The 12,108-nt window shown below is 41.2% G+C and overlaps 1 protein-coding gene across 2 annotated transcripts in view; it reads right to left on the bottom strand.

Moving 5' to 3' along the window:
* pcxb (pyruvate carboxylase b) overlaps positions 1-12,108 on the bottom strand; it is a 393,092-nt gene that overhangs the window by 56,330 nt on the left and 324,654 nt on the right. For both annotated transcript variants that reach the window (XM_017414395.3, XM_025005546.2), the window contains exons 16-18: positions 11,001-11,157; positions 3,428-3,668; positions 1,125-1,292 (exon numbers count right to left, since the gene is read on the bottom strand). In XM_017414395.3, coding sequence (XP_017269884.1) covers positions 1,125-1,292; positions 3,428-3,668; positions 11,001-11,157 — 566 coding nt within the window. The remainder of the gene's footprint in view (positions 1-1,124; positions 1,293-3,427; positions 3,669-11,000; positions 11,158-12,108) is intronic.

Raw genomic sequence — 12,108 nt, 5'->3', positions numbered from 1 at the left:
AAATGACTTTAGAAACAATAAATATTGGGTTAAAGTTGTGGTGTTTTGGGCAAAGTTGCAAAAAGTTGCGATTTTGCGGGGTTTGCTTGATTTTGCGTTAATAGTTGCGATCGCAACATCGTGAAATCCTGGAGGGTCTGATTATTGGTTTAAAGAATTAGGATGGAAAACAGAAAAAAACAAATTCTGTTCAAAAACATCTGTCCTCTCAAACGTTTTAACTGAATATCCGCACGTTTGGATGGAAACTGTGCACAATTCTTAAGAAATCCCACATTTTTATAAAATGTTTCTCTTAAAACAACAACAACATCATCAGATGTTATTGGAATCTTAAAAAAGTGGTTTCGATTATTAGTTTTTCAGGCTTTCGGAAGGTTTTGCTTTTCCTATTTTCTAAAGAATGTTTGTTTGTTTGTTAACTCTGACATATGAATCATTCAGTCATTATGAATCAGATGGATTTCTACATAAGGATTATGTTGGACTTATGTTAGATTTACTGTATTCTAACTGACGAATGAGCCTCTTTTAGACGGGATCATTCGCAGGAAACCAGTTAAAATAGCTGCTAACTCCTTATTGCACGCAGTTTGTTCTCGTTTATTTGGTTAAATCTATATAAAACAAAAAAACTAAATCAAAGATACCACCATATGACAGAAAAAAGGTACAGCCAGTCGTGTTCAGGAACAAAGACTGAACAGGAAATGAGTGAAAAAGCATTTAAAGTACAAAAAAAAAGCTTTGGGAGACTCTGAAAGCATCAGGAAATATTGATTAAGTCCACTTTAAAAGAAGGCAGCTTTAAAGCAAAATAAAAAGAAATGTGAGCACAGATTTTATGTACGACAATCATTTAACCATTCAATCAAACATTAATTCTGTGAAAATGTTTTGATAGAAAAGAGTAAAATGGTGGAAGTTGAGGGTTTTTTGCTTGTTTTTAAATAAGAACTCAAAATTTCAAACAGCTACTAAATATTTCCTGAAATAAATCCGCTTATTCTGGCAGAAAATGATTACTTGTTGTAAATAAAGTCGTGGGGAAAGTTTCAGAGTGACGTCTCACAAACTCAAACTGAGGAATTTGTTGGAAAAGTCAGGAGAAAAAAACTGCTCACCGCCACGTCGACCACGTCGGCCCCAGCTTCAGCGCAGGCCAACATGGCTGCCACTCCTGCACCGGCGGTGTCGTGCGTGTGCACGTGAATGGGCACGTCTGGGAAACGGTCCCTCAAGGCGCTGATGAGCAGCTTGCTGGGCTCGGGCTTCAGCAGGCCGGCCATATCCTGCAGAGAAAACACAACAAGTCTCAACAAACTGCAGGTTAACAAAACGACAAGAAGATGGTTTTATTGTTGGTTCAATAGAACAGTTTTAAAACTCTTTGATAAATACATCTGGAGTGGAAGCAGTCAAACATGGAGGTTGAATTTCCTCGTGCTGTGATCGTATATACACCCGGGAACATCGAGGCCTGCTTTAAACCCACAGGGAGGCCGCTGGTTTGAAACCCACACTTCAGAAAGCATTTCCTTTGACAGGTAAAGTATGGGTTCCTCTCTGATGAGACGACGATCATAAAGCTCCTCCAGACTCCATGTGTCCGCGGCTCGTTTAAATGAGCACTCCCGTGATTTTTTTCCACCGCAGCAGAATAATGGCCGCCTGATTAGGTCGAACCTCGCGAAAGATCGGCACCGCTGTCGAATAAATGGCAGCCTCATCTGGGGTTCTGATCAGCGGAAGAATCAAACAGTTCGTGGTAATAAATACGTTCAAACGTTTTCTCCTTTATGGAGGAATAAAAAAAACTACAATTGTTTGCTGCATCTATCTACATTTTGACATCTGAAGCCGTGAAAACGAGTTTAAATTAACATTTTCAATTAATTCACCATTTCGACACAAAGCGGCGCGTTTGATGAAAAATCTTTATGATAAATAGGATGAAACTTCATCCAGGAGGACTGCATTCGGCGGTCCCGATTGGGGACCGTTTCCCCAAAAACGCTGCTTTTGTTTTTCCCTTTTCTTGGAACCGATAACAAGGCTGTCACTGCAGGGGAAATTATTCCCTTGGAAAATTAACTCCGGCTGTTCGATGAGCTGAAAACATGCAAAATTTGTGAAATTTTCAGTGCCTTCCATTAACCACCTAAATTATTTACAGCTGCTTTACAGTTAGCATCAGGATCTGAATCGTCAGGACGATAAAACACGTGAGAAAACCTCCGTATGATGATGGTCGAGTCCCGTTTTACATGAAGCCGACATCTGTAGGAGAATAAATGCTGCAGATTTAACAGAGGGACACAGATAAGGTATCCTACACCTGAAACTGACAAAAATCCTAATAAAAAGGCTAATTATTGGCGAGCGACGTTGGCTTAAAAAGCTCAGGTTTACAAGTAATTTTCCATGGAACGAGCTGCAAACCTCCAGTTTATCAGTGAACCTTAAAGGGGTTTTATTTTAAATGCTCAACAAAAGCATAAAAGAGTTACTTTATCAAGATGTGGCTTGGTAATTAGAGAATTAAGTCATTCCCTTGACCTAATAACAGTTTTTACTGCTTATTACTGAGAGTTCTTGTAGCAAAACCTCTAAACACGAATAAAAAAGAAATGCTGGTTTATTAATTTTAAAGCGAAACTTTAGAGTGGGGTTCTGTGAAAAACTTACAAACAATTAATATCTAACCTGTTGGAGAGGAGTTTAAATCTGACCACATTAACGTCCTATTTTCTACTTTTAGCCGGCCCTGTGCTACTTTTAGCCGACCCTTTGCTACTTATAGCCGACCCTTTGCTACTTTTAGCCGGCCCTTCGCTACTGTTAGCCGACCCTTCGCTACTTTTAGCCGACCCTTCGCTACTGTTAGCCGACCCTTTGCTACTTTTAACCGGCCCTTTGCTACTTTTAACCGACCTTTCGTTACTTAGCCAACCCTTTAGCGGCTCAGACTAGCTGTTAGTTTGTCCGTCTGGTCATAATTAAACCATTGCTTTAAATTAAAGCTGTTTAAAAAGCTATTAACAGGTATTATTTGTTTATAACACTTCCAAAGAACCCCACTTTTAAAGTTCTGAACTATTCCTTTAAGCACTCATATTTAAAGTAGGTACGAAGCATGATGTTTGCTCACATGAATCATGATCATCTGGCAAGTCAAATAAAAAGTTTAATTACAGTAAAATGAAGTGAAAACAAATAAAATTGTATTTAGATGTCACTTAGTGAAATAAAAAACAGCTTTATGCTGTTAAACACGGTTTTAATGGTAGTTTAGACTCCTATTATTGCATTTTTTAAATTTGTCCTTTATTTGCTCGTTACTTGTGACTCACAGGGGAAATGGGGCTTCTGCAGACGGCGTTTGTTCGTGGAGGACTAAGCGGCGCTTTTTCAAGCAACGCCTCACCTTGATGGAGAGGATGTGGGTTCCGGCTTTGACAAGCTCGTCAGCCAGCTTCAGGTAGTAATCCAGGGAGTATTTCTGCCTCATCGGGTCCGACACGTCGCCGGTGTACGAGATGGCGGCCTCGACGACGCCACCCGCCGCTCCGGCAGCCTCCATGCCCATCAGCATGTTCGGCAGGTAGTTCAGGGAATCGAACACTCGGAAGATGTCCATGCCGTTCTCTTTGGCCACCTCGCAGAACCTGGAGGGAGAGGTGTCACGTTAGGCGAGCGTCACCCGGAGTTTTGTTTTTGAAGTCGCAGTCGACGCAGCAAGTCATCACAAACACGCACACAATGAGCTGTCAACACGCCGAGAGGACTCCCGATAACGGCGCACATCCGGGTCGGGATTCATCGTCATTTCAATATTGCCGCTCATAAATATTGCCGTACCTGAGTAAACAGCGTACCCCTCACTATTTTCATGAAACGGCGCCTCCACCGCCTGCAGGAGAACACAATAACTGGAGACAAATGTGTACTCGAGTCATTATCCGAACTGCTTGTGGTAAATCCCTCATTATTGCCTTTGCCCCGGTATCTTAATCAGGTTTTTCAGAACAGCAATGAGCGCCGACTGTCGCTGTGTTATTGTGAATGCAACACTTACACACACCCAGAGCTTTTGTTTCAGCAAATAAACAAGACATATTGTGTGTCAGTATGTTTATTTGTGCCACCGGAGGATTATCAGTCCGACATGTCTCTGTGTGTGTGTGTGTGTGTGTGTGTGTCTGGTTTTATTACAACACAATGTGCAGCTGAGTGTGTTTTATTTGGCACCAAATCAGAACCACTGCTCTGTCTTACGTCTAATTTTGAACCAAAAAAAGATAATCCCATGCAACTCAAAGCTTAGTTTCTTTTTCTGTTCTCCTGGAAATCTTGTTAGCAAAAAAGCGACTTCAGAGTTTTTATTTTTTTTTAGGGCTGCACAATATCAGGCAAACATCTGATCGTTGTAATATTGTTAAAGGTCCTGGCGAAGACGTCGGTGGCAATAAACATACGATTTCCTCACTTCTTTCTTTATCGCCCACCACAGCGCCAGGTGAAGGCGGACGTATCTGTGAGCCAAATATCTCAAGAACCATTCGGCAAAATTTAAATGAAACTTAAAGGAAGTAATCATCGACTAAACGTCTAAAACTGATTAACTTCTGGAGCCAACCTGATTCAAGATGGCTGCCACAGCTAGACGACTTTGAAAAACACAAAAAAAAGCTACAGCTTGATCACTTTGAGGGAGTAGTAACAGATTGCTGAAGAGCTTTGTTTAAAATTTGCCTATTTGAAGTCAACTCTGCCTCTCTGTTAGCAAAGTATCTCATGAGCTGCTGAAGGGATTTTAATTAAACTTTCAGGAAATAATCATTACAGCTGATTAGCTTTTGGAGCCAACCCAAATCAAGATGGCTGCCACCCAAAATGGCTACGATTCAATCAGTTTTAAAGATTTTCTTCTAAAATCCAGAGTAGTTTCAGCTGACAAACATTCACAACACTTATTCTGAGTGCTACTCACATTTACTGCTGGAGTCAACTTTGTCTGTTAGCAAAATATCTCAGGAACCACAGCACGGATTTTCATGAAACTATCAAATAAATGATTTGGATCCACGTCTTCAACTGATTAACTAGAGTCAATCAAGTTCAAGATGGCTGCCACAGATATTAGCCAGCACACAAGTGGCCTTAGATCAGTCAGTTTTATAGATACTGAGCTAAGATGAGGATTGTCAGACATGAGGGTAATGGATGGACAATTTTAAAGCGTTTAAATGTAAGATATCTGCTACACGGAAACTTTAGTGAAATCCCAAAGAGAAATATTGGCTTTTTCTGCAGAGATCTTGTTATGGCCAACACGTACAATCATGATGTGGTAGCTGAGAGTCATTTATAGCAGCGGTCCCTGACCTTTTCACCTCCACGGACCGGTTCATTATCAGACAGTATTTTCACGGACCGGCCTTTAAAGGTGTGGCGGATAAATACAACAAAATAAAACGATACGAGCAGCATGAAAACGGGTATTTTTTTAAAAACATAATAAACGTAAACCTAACGTGTCCTCGCAGCTTTGTTAGCTGCGTTATCAACATGAATAACAGCCTCTCCTCCCCCTGATGTTCTCTGTGTTTAAACGCGCCCTTCAAAATAAGAGACACCACAAATATAAACTCACCATAACGCTGAATCAGTGGGAGCCCTGAGCCTGTTTCTCAGTAACCAGACGGTCCCATCTTCCAGAGACGTTTGTTTTTTACACGTTTTGCTGCTTGTGGGTTTGTTTTTAGCGGGAACGGACACGCGTCATAGACGGATGGAGTGGAGAGAATACGGTCGTTTTTCAAAATAAATGTCCTCCAGACTCTGAAACTACTGTAAGTTAATTATTCTTTTTGTGCTGCGCGGTACAAAATGACCCAAGGACCGGTACCGGTCCTCGACCCGGGGATTGGGGACCTCTGATTTATAACATGCAGTCTGAGCGTGACATCTAGCAATATCACGTCACCGAGCATTAAAATGGTTGTTTTAAAGGTTTGACCAAAACCTCTCGACACACGGTGATCTCAGTTTAAAACTATTTACTTATTAACGACTAAGATGTTTTACTGGATGCCGTTGGTGGTCGCTTTTTCGCAGAGCCCGAACGTGCGGCCCTCCCTCGCTCTGCAAATAAACCTCGTCGCGGTTTTGCAAAACTCACTTTGAATCAATGAAACCAAATGAAAATACCCCTTTTTGATTTCATTTAGCTAATGAAGACACTTTGGCTGCTGGAGCTGAAAACGTTCTGGGCGAGGAAGTGACAGTGAGCGGGGAGGACGGAGCGTGTGTGTGTGTGTGTGTGTGTGTGTGTGTGGGAGGGGGGGGCAAGCAAACAGATCAAAGCCATTAATCACAATGATGTGCAAATTTTCAATGGCACTCCCCCCGTTGGGAAATGGAGAGTGAAGAGGGAGCTGAGGAGCAATGAGGGCGGTAAGAAGAAGGAGAAAAGGTGTGTAATGTGGGGAGATGAATGGAAGCAGCAGAAAGGGAGGTATCGGCGAGAATAAATAATGACTGTATGATAAGAAGAGGNGGGGGGGGGGGTATAAACAGGGAGGACAGGGGAGGTCTGTGTGTGATTCAGCAGGAAGGACTGAGGAGGGGACAGCTACATTACTCATAAACTAGCCACTACTAATTTATTTCAAGTGAGGGGAATCGCACCGTGTCTGCAGGTGTGTGTGAAAGGGAAGGAGGCGGAGGTGTGTGTGTGTGTGTGTGTCGGCGGAGGAGTGTTTACGGCCCAAAGTGCATCAGGAGCGATGTGGCGCTCGGCGAGCGTGATAAGAGGCAACGCATCAAACAAACTGACCCGATTAAATGTGCTGCGCTCGGGTTTGTTAGTTGGACTTTCTATAAAAAGGCGAGCTCAGAGATGGAAAGCAGATGGAAGGCTTTGTGTCGGACTCGATTTGTCTGATTGTCTGGATCACGGGTGTCGAACCCCAGTAAGACAAGGGGGCCAAAACTAAAACCAAGGACCAATCACGATCAATATTCAGTCCCTCCAGGATGACTAAAACCAATAACCAAACATAACTTTTAATATATAAACCAAAAATACTTACTAGTTCTGTAAGATAATTACCAACAAACTTAAAACTTAACTGGAGAAAATACGTCAAAGCTTGTTTTATGGTGAGAGCACTCACTACGTCACGTATTCTGCACAGAGATCGGATGTCTCACTCCGATTAAAATTCAAACCCAAACATTTTAAGTTTTAATTTTCTTAAACTAATTATTAACTATGAACTTATTTATTACCTTGTGTATTTAACTTAGTCACGTCATAAACTTATTACTGTGTTTGAATAAAAGGCAGCTCACCCACGGCTCGACTTTTCAATCAGGCGAACTTTCTGACAGACGGATGTGACGTCAGCCTCCATGGCGGGAGTCCCACGCTCCGGCGGCGGGAGGGTGGTGAAATGTAAACACAGCTGCATTCAGCAGCTCTGGGCGAAGGAGAGGTGCGCCCTGAACGGTTCTATCTGTTGAATTGAAGAGGAGCTACTGCACATGTGTAACTTTTAACGAGAGGCGGGGCGGAAATACGTCACCAATCAGACGTCAAAGAACGAAACAACTTTATTTATCATTGACTATAAAATATTTATCTTACACAACTAAAAATATATACATATATTTCAAAATATTTTTATTTTACTATTTAATTTTTATTTAATTTTTTTAACGTCTTTTTCAAGGTATCGTGAGTGGTGGGGCGGCGCCCTCTATTGGCCAGCCGCCACTGAGGCGGTTTTGTTGCTAAATGAATTCGACATAACTGAGCCGTTCCTTTTCTGATGAAACGTGCGTTTTCTGGATTTCAAACCACATTTTATTTCCTTTAGATTGTTTTTTTTTGGTTCAAGTTGCACATGAACCATTACTGCTAACTCAACCTTTGGTGTAAAATAACCAAAAGCTTTTATTTAAATAACCTCGCGGCACAAAAGTTTATAAGATGTCTTTAAATGAACCTGAATAAGATGTTTTGCGCCGCTTGGATTATCCGCTCACCTCTGAGAAAACTCCTGCTTGATATTCCAAGCTGAAGACGATTTGTGCGGCATCTACTGCAGGTAAGACGCTGAATACTAACGACGCCACCGAACACCTTGGAAAACATCCAAACGACGGCTTTAATTACGTCTCACACATGTTGTTCTCCAAATATGATCAGCTGCCTTCAGGCTGACGACACAGAACCTACAAATGTAAAACCAAACGACTCGAGCTTTAATTTATTCCCACTTCAATTATTTTACTCAGTAAACAAAATACTAACATCTCGATTACGAACCTAACTGGTTCTCACATTTTACATCCGAGACTTCATCCTCTTTTTCTTTTCAGCTGAAATATTTTATTCACTGATGTTTTTATTTATGATATTTGCGGTTTAGAACTTCGTAGCCCAAGAAAAGCCTCCCTACAGGAACAAATAATACATATTTGATTTGAATAAAAATAATTCAGACTTTAAAAGAAAAAAGAAAAGGTCTGAAATGAATAAATACATTAATTACAAGAAACAGATCTGGAGACAAAAAATTAGAGTTTCATATAAAATTTATCCAATATATCCTTATAAAATGATGGTAATATTATTATTAATGAGAGAAGCAGGTAGCTGAAGAGTTTTTTTTCTCCTGTGGTGTAAAGAAAAGTATTTTGTATTATTTGCTGAATGGGTTTGTTGGGAGTAAATGTTGTACAACCATTTGTGCAATTATTATTATCATTATTATTAAGCACAGTTTAAATTTCTTCAAAAAAAACAACCAAAAAACAACAACCGTACTCATTAGACAATATTGTATGTAGCTGCTTGCGACCCATGTCGTTTCCATGGAAACAACCCAACCGGAGAACATTTCAAAATAATACGACAATACCAGAAACTGGGAGAGACGGAGGAGAAGCTGGCTCTGAGGAAACCTTCATTCAGATGGTTGTTTTGTCAAAATTCAATAAAAAAAAAACAAAAACATTTGCAACAAAGCGGCACCGATGCTGCAAATCTGTAATTCAAGTCGATAATCTGCATGACGAGGCTGTTTCAGCTCGACTGTTCGGCACCGGGAAAGTTTATTTTTATCTCACCTCCAAGGATCCAGACTTCCTTTCTAATCTATTAAAGTACTTCTCAAGTTTTTCTGAAGTTTTTCTTTGCTTTTGTGCAGATTGTCGGTCAAACACTGGATCAGTTTCAGGGAAAACTCGTTCGTTTCTTTGTTTTAGTCACTTATCTCTGACCTACGATTCCTTCAGGCTCCTAAACGCAAAGAATGAACCAGTGCTGCGTTGATGCAATCTAGATATAATTCAACTAGAGACGATGACGACCAGCTCGTAACGTTGGTACTCGCCGCCTGTCAAAAAGACGATTTGTTCTCATTTCTTGTAATGTGTTTTTATATGTGTCCAGACATAAGAAAACTTAGAAAAGAACTTAATTTAAATTGACGTTAGCTAGTTATAAGCTATGTGCTACCTTACAACTGACAAGTTATTAGCACTTCTCCAGCTTTGAAGCTGCACCAGACTCACAAATTGGTTGATTTTCTTTCAATTTAAATGTAACATTTATAGGTTTAACACATAAAATAGTATTTTAGCACCAATAAGGTGACTCTCAAAGAGCTAGAACAAACAGATCAGCTAAAAGAATGTTACGTCTCTCAGTTTTTTTTTGCTGATTTCTTTCTTTCCTATTCTTTCAAAGACGTAACCTTCAGGTCCTGTCCATCCGCTGCAGACAGCTAAAAGGCCTGACACAGAAAGCCCGGAGAACTACAAAGGAAGATTTAAAAATGTTACAAGAAAGTCGAGTGTGCAGGTGCCCGTCCCTGATTGGCTCCCAGAGGACGACGGAGACGTCTCATTGGTGGCCTCCTGGAGGTGACGGACATTAAAGCTGCTGACTTCTTGCTCATCTCAATCAGCCTGTTAGTCTGTTAAAAAAACACCTTGTAAAAGTTTGGAGTTTGTAGGAGTGAGCTGCCGTTCATGTTTGCTTAGTTTTCTCCTGTTTTCTTAGTTAGGGAGGTAAGTTTTTGTCATTTGGTTTATTTACTTGGTTAATATTCAGATAGTTTCCTTTTGTTTCTTATTTTCGGCACTCTGAAGCCATACGCTCCACTTGTTGTAACGTCTCAGTCAAAAATACATCTTTTAAAACAAATAACACTAGAAAATATTAATCTTTGAGTGTGTCGGCTGCTTGAGATCTGAAGAGGACGGATTTTTCACGTTAGGCTCTGGCCACGGGTCATAACATCGAGGTCATTGGGAGTGTAGAATAGAAGGCCTTGTATTTATTCTCCCAGGCTTTATTTAACATTCGATTATTATATCTTTATCTGATTTGTGTTTATCATCATGTTATATTTAGCCACCATTTTAAAAGCTTTAACAATTTGTTGTTTAGTTTATCTGGAAAGAGAGAGAGAGGTGTTAGACATCCTGGAATGTGAGCAACGGATGTGCCAGCCAGGAAGGGGGAAGGAGTTGCCCTTTGACCTCCAGAGAAGGGAGGCAGTGACCCACCCTCTGGAGGTGGGGGGAGCTCAAGTTGTAAAAACCAGAGAACATCCTTTGTTTCCTCAGACAATCCTGGGGTGATGGCTCGACTAGTTTTCAAGGTGATCTGTATCTCATTCCCATTGATTGTCTCTATTATTGGATGAATATTGACTAAGGGTGTTTGAATAAATGTGTTAAACTTTAAGGTAACGTCTCCTGAAGGTCTTTCCCAACAACCAACTCAGGGAGGTAAAGGTAGTTTAACTCAACAGGAGTAAACAAAATAACGAAACCGTGAACAGTTTGAAATTTTCACACACTGTTCATCGTGGATGACTTAAGACAGAAGATTTGAGGGCCAAAAAAAAAGGGTGAATAACTAAGACTTAATCTGCTCATGAGGCGGGACGTAAACAGGCAGATAAGGAGCGACTCACTTGTAGACGGCGTTATCGGGGTAGTTGGTGTAGCCCACAGCGTTGGCGCCTCTCAGCAGCATCTGGAACGGGACGTTCGGGATCAAAGCTCTCAGCTCCTGGAGTCTCTTCCACGGACATTCGGACAAGAACCGCATGGCCACGTCAAAGGTAGCACCTACACACACACACACGAGGAGGACAAGGAGAAACGGGGGTTTTCAGCTTTCATCTCCGTCTCATCTGTCATCCTGACTTTGATCTCCGTTTCCGACTCGCAGTGATCTTCCAAACTTCTCCCACGAGCCTCAAACACACAGACGCCACGAAGCGCGACAATAATGGATGCTGAAATAAAATGTGATTGCAGCCGCGCATTTTGTTGTTCAGTTCTACACTTTCATCATTTCTTTTCAAAAGGAATTTTTTTTTTTTTTGAAGACAAAATAGAAAAAAAAAAAAAACGCCTCAGTAGAGGAGGGGAAAAAAAAAAAAAAAGGAAAGATATCAATCTCTCATTTCCCTTTCTGGAGGAGTAGATTAGCAATTCTCATACCCGGTTATCATATCAGCCAAGAATATTGGAGCCTCCAGTGGTATTCTGCTGATCTAACGCTGTCATCATTAAATTTCATTTTCTGAGCACTCATGCGTTTGGACACAGAAAATATCGGGCTACAGTTAAAAAAGAAAAGAAAGGCAGAAAAACCCTCTTTATGCTCATCATATTCCCTAATTTGGATTCCAGCCTACGTCGGCTTTTCCTAACCCGCTGGTCTGAGGCAGGGATCGCTTCAATCTTTACTGATGTCGAACACATTAGTTTTACCGTCTCGCTGCACGTGAGGCGTCGCGACGGGGGAGGGGAGGGGAGGGAGTGGGGCGAGGAATCCACCCGAGGCCGCAGAATCTATTCTTATAATTTAATAAAGCGAATGAAGACTGACAGCTGGGCCCACGAGTGGGACGTTAGGCGCAGACCCTGCTGCGGTCGGCATCTTCCTGCGAAGACAGGAAGCCTCCAACCTGCTGTTAGCAGGAGCCAAAACAAACCAGATGGAAACAAGTGCAATGCCCATGATAGAGGAGCAGGAAAGCATTCAGCGTGAAAAGTTTTTTTTTTTTTTTT

This window comes from Kryptolebias marmoratus, linkage group LG7 (assembly GCF_001649575.2).
Source record: "Kryptolebias marmoratus isolate JLee-2015 linkage group LG7, ASM164957v2, whole genome shotgun sequence".
In the NCBI taxonomy this organism is placed as follows: Eukaryota; Metazoa; Chordata; class Actinopteri; order Cyprinodontiformes; family Rivulidae; genus Kryptolebias; species Kryptolebias marmoratus.
The sequence above is the reverse complement of the archived record's forward strand: the minus strand, read 5'-3'. Positions and strand labels throughout refer to the sequence as shown.